Source organism: Puntigrus tetrazona, chromosome 17 (genome assembly GCF_018831695.1).
Source record: "Puntigrus tetrazona isolate hp1 chromosome 17, ASM1883169v1, whole genome shotgun sequence".
NCBI classification, from domain to species: Eukaryota; Metazoa; Chordata; class Actinopteri; order Cypriniformes; family Cyprinidae; genus Puntigrus; species Puntigrus tetrazona.
In genome coordinates, this window is record NC_056715.1 from 1,625,060 (window position 1) to 1,641,140 (window position 16,081).

Here is a 16,081-nt window from a genome sequence, read left to right on the forward strand (position 1 = left end):
AATGTATGTGCCTCGATATCCCTTATATTACATCAGAGGAAGAAAAAGATTCACAGGAGAAAGACAATGACAAGTTGTTAGCTGAAGGAGAGCTTCAGAATTCTCTAGAGAAAGATAAGGTACAAGGAAGTCCACTTAAAAGACTTTTCAGGAAATTTTCCTCAAGAAGGCAGAGAGAAAGTAAAGCTGCAGAAAAAGTCACTGAGGCAGAAGAACAAGTCTCTGAACAGCCAAAACCATCCTCTGAAATGGCAGAGTTTGTAAAAGTGGAGGAATCAGAGGTTAGGGAACCAAAACCTGTTGAAGAGGAGCTGGTGGCTGATGTAAGCCCTCAAGAGTCTAAAAAGAAATCTGACACCACCGTTTCCTGGGAGGCACTGATTTGTGGTGGCTCTGCTAAAAAAGAGCTAGAAAAACAAACGAGGATGAAATGCCAGACAAAGGTGAGGAATATGAAAAAACAACTGACTCTCCACTGGGAAGTTCCATTGAGGGTGATTATGAACACCTCACATCATCTAATGAACAATCTGGAAGTCCTGTTGAGGGAGAGATGGGATCCACGTGGAAAACATTTAAAAAAATGGTCACCCCGAAAAGAAAGATCAGAACTGGAGAAAGTAGTACTCCTGAGCAGATACCTTCAGATAGTGAGATGAACAAAGACGAACCGTTTTCTATGAAGAAACTCATTTCAGGGCATAAAAAAAGAAAATCAGATGCAAGGAACGACCAGACATCTTCAGATGAAGCTGCAAAAGATCATGAAACAGGTGATGAAGATGATGAAACTCCAGCTATTATTCCTCTGTCTGAGTATGAAATAATTGAGCCTGAAAGTCTGAAGGAAGTGCATGAGCAACGAATTGAAATCACAATAGAACATGAGATGCCAGAGATGACTTCAGTGTTAGAACAGGACACATCCAATAACTTGGTTCCCAAAATTGCAGCTAAGGTTCCAATTAACACTGGACCAGCAGTCATACATGGATTACCAGAGGACTTCGAAGAACTTACAGACTTTGTGAGCAAACATCAGCAACTGAGTGATATTCCAGAAGAAGGCATCATTGAGGAAAGCATTGAAACACCAGTATCATCTGCTGAGTGGACAACACAGGATGATACATTAGCTGAGGACATTGTGGAGCTGACAGCAGATGCAGTCACTGCCCCTGAACCATTAAGTGAACAATTTATTGGGGATGACACTACTGAAATGGTCTCTGCAGTTTCGCAACTAACCGATTCACCCAGGTCATCTGGACATGTTACACCAGTGTCAGCTGAATATGGCGTACACACATCAGATGTGATCCTACAGGAAGCTTTTCAATCTATCTGCATGACTCCAAGTGTTCAGTCAGTAACTACAAAAGATGAAAGGCAAGAATCTTTGGCTGTGTCATTTTCACCTTATATTGTACAGTCATCCACAAAAGAGGAAATAAAGGTTATGGTTGCACATAAGAAAACTGAGGCAACAGCAATATGTACAGGCCTAGAATCTCAAGAAATAGAATCTGTGAAAGAACATCTCCCTGCACCCTTAGTGGAGGCAATACCTGAAGTAAGTGATGCTGTCCCAACCGAATTAGTCTCTGATAACTTTACAAAAGAAACTGAAATTGCAGGACTTGGGACAGATGAGGTCTATGAGGCCGAAATTAAGGAACTGAAGACTGAGTATCAGGAAGTAGTTTTAAGTGAAAAGGAATCTGCCACTGAAACAGAGCTAAGTGTAGAGCAAGTCATTCACTTAGTGGCAGAGTCTCTTGTGGAAGAATCCGAGGAGACTCATACGGAGGAACAAAGAGAGGAATGTACAACTGGTATTGAACTCAAACAGGTGATTGAGAGAACGGAAAGTGAAGTTGGGCTGGAACAGGTTATTTCAGACTACACCCATGGTCTTAAAAAAGAGTGTCCACTGCATTCAGTGCTATATGAACCTGTATATGAACAACCAGTAGCTCCTGAATCTGAAAAAGAGCTCATGCTTTCAGATGTTCAATTGTCCATTGCTGAGCTTGATCAACCTGCACCCACTAAAGTAGTTGAGTCTTTGACACATGGTGAAGTCAAAGAAATTGAAATTAATTCCTCAACTGTGGAGTGTCTGAAAATCACAGAGACTGATAGTATTTTGGGTCCAATTTCAGTTCACATACAGGCAGAGACACTGGACTTAGAAGGGAGTTTAAAATTAGATGCAGTTAAATCAATACATGTTGATGCCTGTGAAATACAATCAGACGTTAAAGATCCAGTCTTATTATCAGGTGATTCAGCTCTGACTGTGGAAGACATCAGTGGGAAAATGGAAGAAAAATATTATGAAAAAATGGCACAGCAGGACATTAAGGAAGTACATGCAGAAGAAGGGACAGGGAATGATGTTGCTTCAGAGGTTGTTAAAAATATTGAGGCTGAAAATATTTCAGAACCTGGAGAAGAATCATTAGCTAGAGAACAGCTGCCAGCCAAGCAGGTGTCACTTCCAGAACCAGTATTAGTTGAAGAAAGCGAAGAGCTCCAAAACGAAGATGTTGTAACATATTTGGATGAACAAGTAGAAGACAGTGCAACTGACAGAACAGATGGGATTTTTGTGAAAGACGAAGAGCAACATGCAGTAAAAGAAGGGCAACCTCTAACAAAAACTGACAGCAATGAATCTCCTATTGATGAATCTACTAAAATAATTGTTGATGTAGGAAGTGAATTTGGAGACATGGTTTATAAAATAAGAGAACATACAGTTGTTCCTGCATTTTCTGAGCACACAGACACAACAGAAGAGCCTGACACTAGTTCTAAAGACATACTTCAACCTCTAGAGATAGTTTTGCCAGAAGTTGAAGCAAAATCTGTAGCAACAGAAATTTTGGTTTCTCAGACACAAGACTGGGGTCAAGACACCAAACCAAGTCCAGAACTTCCCAAAGAGAATGCACAACCAGCAACAACAGAAAATATTAAGACTGGTAAAGTTTTAGAGATGGTCGCCATTATTGAGAACACAACAAAACAATCTGGGAAAGAGATGTCTGTGGTGTCTGAACCAGTAACACAGGTACTTGAAAAATCAAAGATATCAAAGGCAACAGAACAAGAGGGTGAAGCAATAGATGGTGACCAGGTCCCAGAAAATATGCTGTCAGAAATGAAAGAAACAGCAGTTCCAGAAGAACAAGATACAATATTTGTTGCTCCCAAACCAGAACCAGAAGGGTTTGATTTAGGGCTGACCATGAATGAAGTGCCTTCAATCATAGTGCTGGCACAAAATTACATTGCTGCAGAAATAGAGAGTGAAAAGAAGAATGAAGATGATGAAAATACTTGTCTAAAATGTGAACCTCTTAAACAGGTAACAGAAACAATAGTGTCATATGAGTTGCAGGTAGACAAAACTGAAATTAAAGATGAAATACCTGCAGTAATGGAAATAACACTCATTGCAAAAGAATCACCACTGACCTCTGAAATTACAGCAAAAATGCCAGAAGTTGTTGTTTCTGAGATGCAGTCACAAGCAATGAGTGAACTCAGGGCTGAGACGCTTGAAGTGACAGAACCAAAGGTAGAAATTCCAGTGGTATCAGAAGTGAAAATAGAGACAGCTGTAGTAACTGAACTAGAAGTGGAGACACCAGTTGTCACCTCAGTGGTTAAAGAACTTGAAATTGAAACACCAGTGGTTATCTGTATGGCAAAAACAACTGATACTCATAATTCTGCTGTTACACAAAATCAAAACATAGACTCTGACACATCAGTGTTAACAACAGTGATCAAAGAACAAGTGGTGGAAATTCCCACTGTTATTTCTGTGGTAGTGACACCAGCTACACCTTTAGATGACGTAACACCAGTTGTAACTCTAGGCAATGAGTCAAAGGATGCACCTTCAGTAAAAGACACACCTGTGGAAACATCAAATGTTGAATCGGTGATTGTAAGGACTGCTGTGGCCCCAATAGTAGAGATACAGAATGTTATACCAGTGGTATCACCACAAGATCTTGGTTCAGTAATAGTAACAGAAGCTATACCTCCAGTGGTAAGTACAGGAACAGCGACTACTACACTAGTAGAAGCATCAGTTGTGAGCACAGTTGTAGAAACACCTGTTTTTTCTGTCACAGCAGTAAGATCAGCTCCATCTCTGGTAGAGAAAACAGTTGTGTCCCCTGTAGTAGAGATCCCAGCCACAGTAACATCTGTTGTGGAGACTCCAGCTGTTGTTTCAGTGGAAGAAACTGTACCTCCAGAAGTGATTACACTAGATGTGACCACATTTGCAGAAACAACTGTGAGCAAAGTAATTGAAACTCCCACTGTCTCCATCACATCAGTAAAACCAACTGTAGCTGAAGTGGCAAAGACACCAGACACTGAGATAACAAAGATTTCAAAGACAGTGGTAGAAGCTGCATCTCCTGTAGTGGTTGCATCAGCTGGAACTCCATTCGCATCAGAAACAGTTATGATCCCAGAAGTAAAAACTTCAATAGTATCTTCAGCTGCAGAAACATCACTTGTGACACCAGTGGTAGAAACACCACTTGTGACACCAGTGGTAGAAACGCCAGCTCAGATTTCAATACCTGCAACAAATGCAGTACCTCCAGTTATATCATCACCAACTGCAGCATCAGAAACATCAGCTGTGATCCCTGCTGTAGAAACTGCTGTTGTAGAGTCACCTCCAGTTGCTGTGGTTGAGATACCAGTTGTGACTCAAGTGGTACAGACACCAGATCAGGTTTCAGTAATGATAACGGAGACCACACCTCCGGTAATTGCTTCAGAAGAGACTGCAGGAGTAGAAACACATGTTGAGGTCCCAGTATTACAAACTCCTGTTGTAAATTCAGCTCCAGTTGCAGTGGATAAGACACCAGTTGTGACCCCAGTGGTTCAGTTTTCAGTGATGGTAACAGAGACTGCAACTCCAGTAGATGTTTCAGCAGTGACTGTAGCAGTAGAAACACCTGTTGTGATCCCAGTAGTAGAAACTCCCATTGTAAAGTCAACTTCAGTTGCAGTGGTTGAGACACCAGTTGTGACCCCAGTGGTACAGACACCAGGTAAGGTTTCAGTGATGGTAACAGAGCCTGCACCTCCAGTAGTTGTATCAGTGGTGACTGCAGCAGTAGAAACACCTGTTGTGATCCCAGTAGTAGAAACACCCATTGTAAAGTCAGCTTCAGTTGCAGTGGTAGAGACACCAGTTTTGACTCCAGTGATACAGACGCCAGGTCAGGTTTCAGAAATGGTAACAGACATTACACATCCAGTAGTTATTTCAGCATTAACTGCAGTAGAAATACCTTCTAAGATCCCAGAGGTAGAAGCGCCAGTAGTAAAGCCAGCTCCAGTTGCAGTGGTAGAGACACCAGCTGTTACCCCAGTGGTACAGACACCATGTAAGGTTTCAGAGATGGTAACAGACACTACACCTCCAGTAGTTGTATCAGTGGTGACTTCAGCAGTAGAAACACCTGTTGTGATCCAAGTAGTAGAGACTCCTGTTGTAAAGTCAACTCCAGTTGCAGTGGTAGAGACACCAGTTGTGACCCCAGTGGTACAGACACCAGGTCAGGTTTCAGAGATGGTAACAGACACTACACCTCCAGTAGTTTTATCAGTGGTGACTGCAGCAGTAGAAACACCTGTTAAGATCCCAGTAGTAGAAGCACCAGTTGTGAAGTCAACTGCAGTTGCAGTGGTAGAGACACCAGATCTGACCCCAGTGGTACAGACACCAGATCACGTTTCAGAGATAGAAACAGAGACTGCACCTCCAGTTGCTGTTTCAGCAGTGGCTGCAACAGTAGAAACACCTGTTATGATGCCAGTAGAAGAAAGTCCTATAATAAAGCCAGCTACTGTTGCAGTGGTTGAAACACCAGTTTTGACACCAGTGGCACAGACACCAGGTCAGATTTCAGAGATAATAACAGAGCCTTCACATCCAGTAGTTGTTTCAAGAGTGGATGCAACAGTAGAAACGCCCATTTTGATCCCAGTAGTACGAAGTCCAGTAGTAAAGTCAACTCCGGTTGCAGTCGTTGAGACACCAGTTTTGACTCCCATGGCACTGGCACTAGGTCAAGTATTAGTGGCAGTAACAGAAGCTACTCCTCCAGTAGTGACTGCAGCTGCAGAAACACCTGTTGTGATCCCAGTAGTGGAAACTCCAACTCCAGTTGTAGTGGCAGAGACACCAGTTGTAACACCAGTGATGATGATACCAACTGTGACTCCAACAGCGGAAAGGTCAGTTGTGAGCCTAGTACTAGAAACTACCACACAAGCAATTGCAATGGCAGAGAGACCTGTTATGATCCCAGTGGTACAGACACCAGGTCTGGTTTCAGTGATTGCAAAAGAGGCTTCACCTCCAGTAGTTCTACCAGCAGTGATTGCAGGAGTACAAGTAAAGCCACGAGTGGCAGAGACACCAGTTTCAGTACAAGGAACACCTGCTGTGATCCCAGGAGTACAAACACTAGTTACAGAGCAGGTAGCACAGACACCAACGATACCAGCCATGGCTTTGGTAAAGGCAACATCAGTTGTAACTGGGATGGAGGCACCCACCATGACTACAGAAAAGGCACAACAGGAAAGACCAGTAGCAGAGAAACCTGCTTTTTCCCCTGTAATGATGGCACCGGATAATGCCGCAGTTGTAGTAGCAACAGCTCCTCCTAATTCTACATCAGAAGTAAAAAAAGCTATGTTGCAGGTGGATGAAAAGGAGAAAAAGGAAGCAAAGTCAGAGGCTTCAGTTGCCTCTAAGGAAGATGAACCATCATTTGTGACTGTGGAAGAGGAAAAGACATCAGTTTTAACTCAAGAGCGTGTATCAGATGAAGAAAATGGGAAGGCTTCCTTGAGGCATACTTCAACAGAACTTCAGTCAGAGGTAGAGGAGGATGTGTGGGAAGATGCTGTAGATAATATTGGAGATTCTCCATGTCAGGTGACACACACAGAGGGTGCACCCCAAGATACTGCTGCTAAACAAACATCTGATGCTGCAATTTGATAGTGGCGTGCTAAACCAGATGAAAGATTTGAATGAGTTGGTAAGTGCTTTTATTATACTGCATTTGTTTATCAGTAATTTTTGATGTCAGATTTTATAACAGCACTTCTATAATTTCAGGTGCAAGTGAAAGAAAGAAAATTTCGGACATTTTAGACCTGAGGAAAACTGTGCTCAGCCAAAAAATCTGCTTGGACTCACATGTGTGACAACAAAGACATGACCAAACCACTGAGAAGTAAAACTGCATTGTTAGTTTCTTTAAGCTAAAGTGAAACCAAAAAGAAGCTATTCAATGGAGAGGCTGTCATTAACTACATTTTAACATTTTACATTGATGCAGAAAATATTTCAACATATAAACCTCTCAAAAGCAGCTATTTTGTCATATTTTTCCTGAGGATATTTGTCAATGTCAATAATTTTTTTTTTTCTTATTTAGTCATTAGCCTAAGCTTATGCCATATTATATCATGTTGCGTTTTTACACATGCATTATATACTTGCCACTTTTTGGCATAATTTAGCATAAGAAAATAAATATCATTGTAGAATGATGTGCGATCCCTATTATTTAAAGATATTGACTAAATCAAAGGTAATTTAGTTTTGAACCATCATAAACCTCTTGATATGTATCTAGGATACATTTTATACTCTAAATATTATGTACACTATCAAATCTGTAATGAGCAAATCATAATCATGCTCTATCAAAGACAGATTTAGACAGATTCAGTCAGATGTAGCCAATGACAGAAAATTACAAATTGTTTAGTTAGTTTTACAAAGAACAGTCAAAACCTTATAAAACTCAAAATGTATTTTTGTTGTCATGTCATTGTTATGAATATATATTTTTTGTAATTTACTATTTTAATTTAGAAAAACACCTGATTTCAGAAGAAACGTGTGACTATATTTTTGGCATAAAAATTGAAGCATGCAAACTAATGATGCAACTACTGACTTTTTCCCATATGTTTTTTTAATTTTTCCCCAGAGAAGCACTTAACATATATAAATATTCCATGAGTATCAAAACACTCTGCATACTGCATATGATCATTAGACAGTTGAGCATTTTTGCCTTGCCTGTATTACAGAGGTTTGCGTGATATTATAAGCCATCACAGTATTGAAAACAAATTTTTAACTTATTCTAATATATTGCTAAGAAGTGTCGGAACCCTGTGTACAGACTGTTCAATTATACAGACTATGCATCTTTGAGGAAATCGCAGTATTAACAATATTAAATACAAGAGTGCAGTATTGTTCCTTGATTTTGAAACATTTCAAATGTATGGTTTAATACAAATTATAAATTTATTTAAATAAAAGAAACTTTACCAATTTCTGACTTGTGATTTATGAAAAGTTGATATAAAGCATTCTAGTACAGTTTTTATTTCTTGTGGCAAGATAGCCTCATAATATGCTGTTTTTCTTCTACTAGCAATGTGGAATTAATTAATTAAAGAGGCAACTCAGAAGTGTTTCTGCCTGGTCATTTTATTAGTATCAGATGAATTCACCAATGACCTTTCAACAACAAAAAACACGTTATAACGCAGTACACTTTTAAAAAAACAACAACTTATCTCTGTTCGTAGCGCAAACATACGAATGGTTAAATACTGGCAATATGCTAATACTGCTTTAGCGTGACATTTTAAGAAGGAAAGGTCATTTCATCAGTAGTTGTCTCCAAGTCCTTATTTTGATTTTCCCCCAGTGAATTTTCTACCATTGTTACGGCGCTACTCTCAGCCAAACACTGATGTCTGGGAACCTCAGAAGGACTTGCAAAAGGTGCTGCACACATGCTACATTTATAAGGTCTTTCAGACGACTGAAAGAGAGCTTCCACTTGACTGTTGTCTTCTCCACCACACAGAACCAAACTCTGTTTGTTGACCATAACGTACGAGTCCATGTCCTGACTCAAACAAACGTGTCGAGCGGCCTGATTGGCTCTGCAGAAGTTCTTTCCGCAAGCGCTGCACTTATACGGCTTTCCGGTGTGAATGTACATGTGCTCACGCCAGTGACTTTTCTGAATAAACTTGCGAGCACAGGTCGGACACTCAAATTTTCGCCGTTTCATTTCACGACCCATCTCGGTGCCCTCTAGGTTGTCTATATCTGCGATTTCAGAGGGAGGCGGGGTGTCTTCCATCCAAGCCTGTTGATCGGTATCACTAATAACATCACTGTCAGCGTGCAAATGGTCCTCCTCCATTTCCTGACCTTCAAGGTCAATAGTGTGGCCGTTTTGCATAGACGACACATGTGGCTCATTTGCTTGGTTGGTGTGGACAAGGAGATGTTCCTTCAACTTGCACCTCTGGTTAAAACGGTTTCCACAATAATTACAGGTGTAATGCTTTCTGGAGGAAGCACTCCTGCTCATTATGCCATATGTGAGGTGTTGGACCATTGTGGCCGAAGGGTTTTGGGTGGGTGACTCTATGCCGACGGGTTGTGGAGATGTGTAATCCATATCGGAAATTTCCAAAAATTCTCGGCTAACGTCTTCAGCGTTCTTAGCACAAGCACCATCCTTGCATTCTGTATTTCTTTCAGGCCGGATGTAGGTCTGATCCGGTAACTGTATGCCATAAAGTGAGTTTGTCAAAGGTACGTACTGGGACTCGGGGTTTATAAGAAGACTTGCCTCCTGTAATAAAGGGTAGGCATGCAAGAATTTTACACCCTGCTCAAGGCGAAGAGGGTCAATGGGCTGCGTGGTGAATTTTCCAGTGTACATTAAGTTAAGCAGGTAACTGAAGATATCCGCTTGTATGTCTGAAGGCCTCAGTCGAACACAGTTACTGCAGAAGAGAAGCATAAAGGATCATTTGATAACCGTACAGCAAATGTGAATGAAGAACTTTTTTCATATCATGTTCGTAGTACCTGTCTTGATGTATGAACAGCATACGAAAGTAGTTTGAGAACGCTGCAAGAACGGCTTTGTGGGCTTTAAAAAGAACATCCCCGATGGCCACAGTACAGTCACAGAGGAAACCAAACTCTCTCTGAGCGTTGAGGCGCTTAAGGAGAACAAGACCATGATGGGCCAAGTCCATTTTTTTTTACACCTAAACACACACAAATTAAGACAAAAAACTTTAAATAGAGTCAGTTTATCATCCACCTCATTAAATATGCATTGAACATCTATAGCCTTTGTGTGATTCACCACATGGCTAAATAAATATAAATATGGCCAATATATTCAAAATAAAAGCTGGAAACAGAAAAGCTTAAACATTTTCGGAACTGAACATTTTAAAAAGCATTTCTGCGTCAAGATAAAAATAATTATCTCTTATAGTAGGCTACATTGACGATTAATACACATCTAGTAAAACACTTTTACAACAATTACGTTTTTTTCCTCCTCAAATGTGAATCCATTTTCTTATAGTTTTTGAAAAAATTAATAGAAAAAGTGTAAGAATAAATGAAATGACAAAATATATTGGCATAAAATAAATTGATGTAAATATAGATATTCTGAATTTTGCAAATCAATTTGAATTAATTAGTCTGTGTATATAGGTGTGTGCACATACACACATAGCAGTAAGGGTGTTTATTCTATACTTCTGAGTTTAACAATACTTCTAGGAAATAATACCATTCCTTACTTGTAAAACAACAACAACAACACATAATGTCCTATTTCACATATTAAATTTTCTGGTTTCAGTAACTAAATAGGTTTTGAGGCAGCTACGTGCGTGCGTGCGCGCGCGTGTGCGTGTGTGTTAAAGCCCCGCCCATGCTGGTGAATTCCGAGTACAAAAGTTTCCGCGGACAAATAGGAAACACGCGCTCACGCAATGAACCCAATAAAATAACATTACGCTTCAAACTTGCGAAAGAAAAAAAATCGCACAGACGAGCAGAGAAACGAAAACCGTCAAATCTCCGACGAGCAAAAACCGTGCCAAGTCGAAAACGGGCCAAAATATGGATCATTTTCGGTCAAGATCCGCGAGTAATCGATAGTTGCCCTTCGTTGCCGGGCTAAAAACAAACCGACGAGCGTTTTATCGAACGCTTGTTTGGAACTAAATCTTTCAGCCGTCACTTACCGTCTGCTCTTTCTCGACGGACTTCGGCGTCGTTTTCAGTTCGGTTTGCTCGCTGAAGCGGAGGAAAGCTCTCCACCGAGCAGTACGAGTTCAGTCTGTGACCCGCTGCCGTTTTCCGGAGGCTTTGAATCACATGACGCGAGCGCGCGCCGCATCGACCGGCTGTCAATCACTAGAGTCTGATCGATCAATCAACTGCGAGGACGCTGGAGCATCGGCACACACACACACACACACGTATATACACATTCAAATTAATTCGCAAAATGCATATGATTCAGAATATATTTCGGCGTATGTTGCATTTGTTGGAAGGTTCATTTGAGCGTGCTTTTTTAATAACTAGTGAAATGTAAAAATGTGACTTAAGCGTAGTATGTGCTCCAAAAACAGAGATGGTCTGCCATAGCTTACAATAAAAAAATAAAATGATACAGTTTTGGCATTATCAGAGGCTATGCAAACGCAAAAACAAGCTCCATGCCATTGGAAACAATGCAATTGCCATTTTTAGGAGTATTTTTATATTACTCCCGCTCGTTTAGATGCTTCAAAACACATACCTGCTTAGTCTGGATTTTACAGCAGGAGTAGTTATTGAGGACACACATTCAGAAACAAACAGAAAAAAACAACTTTATTTCAGGTCAGTGTCATATTAAGAACAGGAAAAGATAAGATGACTTATCAAGGAGAACTTCATCTACAGACAATGAAATGATTTGCTGGTTTACAAAGTCACTGTGCCACTGTAAGACCGTCTCTGTGGGTCCTCAGAAGATTACACGTGCAAGTTCAAACATCACCTGCAAACGAAATAAAATAATATGAATTTTGCATTGCGTTTGCAGAATGTACTTTTAATTAAACGTGGAGGACATGAATACATGATGTAGACGTTTCTGACAGTTTTTGATAGTTTTAAACATACTGGTGTTCAAAATGAAATCCTTGTGTTAAAAGTCTGAACTTTTTGTGTTAAAAATGAACAGAATCTATGTAATAACAGAGTACATGAATCCATTTTCCAAGCCGTGTTTTTAATCACTTGGGTACACCTATAACCAAGTGTTTATATTCAGGCTGTTTTGGGTAGGTACCTTCGTGATTCGTCATAGACGATAGAAGTTCTGTTTATTAACCGCTGGAGCGCCAAAACCTGAGGCAGACATCAGTGGTTTCTCACCTCAATAGCAATCAGTACGACGATCATCCACTCCAGCCTGAGACTGTGTTTCTCGCTGAGGTGATTCCTCATCAGGTCTGTTAGCTCGGTGCAGTGTTGTAACTTCTCGTTCACAACCTAGAAAACAAACGGCGAGTTAGGATCAAAGCAAAATTTTATCAAGATATTTCAATGTTCCTTAAAAGAGTAGTTCACCCCAAAATTTAGTTTTAAATTTACTCACCCTTAGGTCGTCTAAGATGAGTTTGTTTTTTTTAATCAGAAAGGATTTGGAGATATTTTATATATTTAGGGATATAATGGGTGCCGTCAGAATCAGAGTCCAAACAGCTGATAAAAACAGCAAAAGTAATAGCTTTGTGAAGCGAAGCGGTTTAAAGTTAAATCGGGTTAATGATAGATTTGAACACTTCACAGGACGTTAATCGTAATGGTGTGGATTACTCGTGGATTGTTGTGATGTGTTTATCAGCCTCTCATTCTGACGGCACCCATTCACAGAGGACCCACTGGTGCGCAGATGATCGAACGCAAAGTCGCTACAAGATTAAAAATCTTGGACGGTCCGAGGGCGAGTAAACGTTAAGCGCATTTAAAATGATTTCCCTTTAAGATAGTTTTAAAACGATTTTTGCGAGCGCTTTCGCCAACCTTAACTCTCCGGTTGATGTTGAGAAACTGACAGGTCTTGTCATAGAGCTGCTCGAGACCTTCTCGGTCCCAGTAGAAATCGGGTGTGATCAGCAAGTCAGAGCCGAGGTTTATGCAGTGCCTGTAGAAGGTTAAAGACGTTGCAATCATTAAATCGAATAGAGCGGCGTACAAAATAAAGCAGATAAAATGATACAAAATCAGCCTGACCTCAAGGAAAAGAGCTCGCCTATCTTCTGCATAACTTCAGCTCTGGACAGTTTCACTCTTTGTCCAGATTTTAGCATCTGTTAAAAAGGTTTGTGCAACAATTACCTCATTTCAAACTGAGGTATAATTAGCATTTTTAGAAAATAAGTACACTGGCATTTAATATACAGAACTATTTTAACTGGCAAAAAACAGCAAATGCTGGTATTACCTATGAAAGAGTACATAAGTGGATCTACCTCGGGAATTGACTGGATGGACTCAACAAAGTTGTCGAGAGAGACCTCCCATATTGCTAGTTTTACTGAAATCATGCACGATACGCGCAAATATTAACACAGGATGCATACATAAAAATAAAATGAATCATCACTATTGTTATTATTTATTCTGTTTTAAGTGTGTGAAGATGCAGACATATCCCACCTGACAGAGATAAAGCATTGGAAAATGCGAACTTCTCCAGGACGACCTGATCGTAATCCAGCTCTTCGTTAAACAAGAAAATCCCATCGTGGAGCTTTGAATGACCCCTAAACCAACACAAGGTTAAAAAAAATACTGCAACTTTTAGAAGGTGTTATCTGAGTAGTTCCAAATCAGGCTGTTTTGGGTCACCGCTGACTTCCGTAGTTTTTGTTTTCCCACTATGGAAGTCAGTGGCGACCCAAAACAGCCTGATTACAAAAGTTAATTTTGGGGTGAATTACTCCATTAATATACGTTGCATTAAGAGATGAAGGATTTGTGACTCACTGTCCTACAGTATAATTGATTTCTTCATTTTCCCAGTGGACTAGGGCGACTTCATAGGGTTGAATTTCATGCTGCTCCAGTATCCTCATCACCGTCTTCATCTGAGTATAAACATGGGTTTTACGGTATGCATGCATGTAAACATCAAGGCTGGCTCATCATTTATTTGATCAAAAAGACATTAGCTAAAAACAGTAATGCTGTGAAATATTACTGTATTTTAAAATGTAACTCATTCCTGTGATGCACAGCTGAACCTGCAGACTTTCTGTCTGCGAGATGCATTTATGTATCTTCTTTTCTACACTATTTTTAAAACTGATAATAGTAATAAATGTTTCTTAAACACCACATCAGTCTATTAGACTGATTTCTGAAGGATCATCTGACACTGGAGACTGATGCTAAAAAAATTTACTTTGAATCACAGTAATAAAACGGCATTTTTAAATATTTATATATACACACACATTATATATATATATATATATATATATATATATATATATATATATACACACATATATATATATATATATATATATATATATATATAATTCAAATATAATTAAAATATAATTTTAATAATATTTCTCAGTATTTCTGTTTGACTATAATTTGGAGCAAATAAATGCAGCCCTGGTGAGCATAAAAAAACGTTATGTTATGGGTAAAACAGAACCAATACTTACAGTTTTTTCTTCAACATTCCAGAACACCACAGAGCCTTCTCTGTATGGTAAACAAAACCAAAAAAAATAAATAAACCCTAGAAATTCAAATGACAAAACATCGTTCAGCATACCTGAAGATGAATATTGTGCCACTATCATAAGGTTTTGCAGCATTATCTGTCCCCATCACCAGAATATTAGAAGCATCTGAAAAACACAAGATGTATTCACTACAAACATCCTTCAAACAAGAACTGAATGCATTATATTCCATGCACAGTCAAAAACAATAAAAAAAGTGGCGTAGGTGAACTGACCTCTGGGAAATTCTTGGATTTCAATGAAGCCATTAGCGATGAGATCGTGACACAGTGTTGGTAAATGATACTGATCTGCAGTTGCGTATGCAATGCACTGCATTTTGTCCTGGAAAACATAGTTAGATGCATTATATACGCCAAAGGTGATTTTAACAAAAGCAAACTAAAATGATCAGACACCTCCTCTAGGCTGGGCTGACTGGTCCTTGAAGGCTGTTTGGTTCTCGGTCCCTTAAAAGTCCTTTTTCCGGGCATGCCTCCTTGTTTCAGCACAGACTTTGTGGTAGTTGTTGTGGACTGCAATCTCATTTGTAAACTCCATGTTTTGGATTTTAAATTCATTGGAGTCAGCATTTCAAAACGACACACTCCTCTCTGCAAAAAGCACCCGTGGTTGTGTGAAATGCTGTCTTTGAGGAGGTTTTGCGCAGATGCGCGGGATGCCAGTGTGGAGTAGTTTAACCTGTTGACACCATTTAATCCACTTAGTGTCCTGAGAGCAAACCCGCCGCCTTGCGTCCTTTTCAGAGACTGATGCAACCTCCACAAAATCTTGAAAGACATGTCTGCGTGAATCGAAACAGTTTCAGCATTAAAACGCTGTCAAATTATGTCCGCACCCGCGTGCATGCAGTGGCCAAGAGGCCCTTTATTTTAACTGACCTTGAATGACAAGCATGTCAACATACAGCATCGGTCATATCTAATCCCGCATAACCTTCCTCACAATTAATTATAAGGGTCAATAGAAGCAAATGCAAGTGAAGCTTCATTCTGATCAGCTGACATAAAGCAGCCACACTAGTAATTGTTTTGTAAACGCGAGCTGAAACTTATATTTGATTCTAATAATTCACAGTAAATCATTCGCTTTAACCTCTAGCGTACCTGCCGCGTCCCGTCCCGCCAAATATTACAACGTTTTGTGACAGAAAATGTTACACAGTATATACAAATGTTGCGACATTCTCAAACATTCACATAAAGTTTATTTGACAGTTCGAACTGCACGAGTGATTCGGGCACTTCCTGTGTTTTGGTGACGTCCAAGTCAACGTAATAGTCGCTCCGCCCCTATAGGCTGATTTAGATTTTATGAATTTTATTTC

General features: G+C 39.8%; 2 protein-coding genes across 4 annotated transcripts; one reads left to right on the forward strand and one right to left on the reverse strand.

Annotated features, from left to right (window-relative positions):
- The first annotated feature begins 300 nt into the window (after window positions 1–300).
- Window positions 301–8,422, forward strand: akap12a (A kinase (PRKA) anchor protein 12a). The gene is made up of 2 exons (XM_043262808.1): window positions 301–7,106; window positions 7,187–8,422. The coding sequence occupies exon 1, from the start codon at window positions 431–433 to the stop codon at window positions 7,064–7,066; it is 6,636 nt and encodes a 2,211-aa protein (XP_043118743.1). The 5' UTR covers window positions 301–430; the 3' UTR covers window positions 7,067–7,106; window positions 7,187–8,422.
- Window positions 8,423–8,563: 141 nt separating this feature from the next.
- On the reverse strand, window positions 8,564–15,996 carry LOC122361805 (required for meiotic nuclear division protein 1 homolog). Of its 3 annotated transcripts, none has more exons than XM_043262812.1 (13): window positions 15,861–15,996; window positions 15,153–15,538; window positions 14,970–15,078; window positions 14,784–14,859; window positions 14,671–14,710; window positions 13,979–14,079; window positions 13,649–13,755; window positions 13,462–13,526; window positions 13,223–13,299; window positions 13,013–13,133; window positions 12,362–12,478; window positions 11,739–11,981; window positions 11,174–11,381 (listed from the first exon to the last, which is right to left on the reverse strand). In XM_043262812.1, exons 2-12 carry the CDS (start codon window positions 15,534–15,536, stop codon window positions 11,949–11,951), a joined length of 1,230 nt encoding a protein of 409 aa, XP_043118747.1. In that variant the 5' UTR covers window positions 15,537–15,538; window positions 15,861–15,996; the 3' UTR covers window positions 11,174–11,381; window positions 11,739–11,948. The 3 variants fall into 3 exon arrangements, with proteins under 3 accessions (XP_043118744.1, XP_043118747.1, XP_043118745.1); XM_043262810.1 differs by having other exon boundaries at window positions 15,636–15,985; XM_043262809.1 differs by lacking the exons at window positions 12,362–12,478; window positions 13,013–13,133; window positions 13,223–13,299; ... (6 more) ...; window positions 15,153–15,538; window positions 15,861–15,996 and adding exons at window positions 8,564–9,903; window positions 9,989–10,173 and having other exon boundaries at window positions 11,176–11,381; window positions 11,739–11,948.
- Window positions 15,997–16,081: the final 85 nt, after the last annotated feature.

Bases quoted from the DNA above. Each gene is read 5' to 3' on its own strand.
- akap12a (XM_043262808.1), top strand. From the start codon at position 431: ATGCCAGACAAAGGTGAGGAATATGAAAAAACAACTGACTCTCCACTG.
- LOC122361805 (XM_043262809.1), bottom strand. From the start codon at position 10,161: ATGGACTTGGCCCATCATGGTCTTGTTCTCCTTAAGCGCCTCAACGCT. The intron at 9,904-9,988 runs GTACTACGAACA...TCTCTTCTGCAG, and splicing joins CTGTTCATACATCAAGACAG to TAACTGTGTTCGACTGAGGC.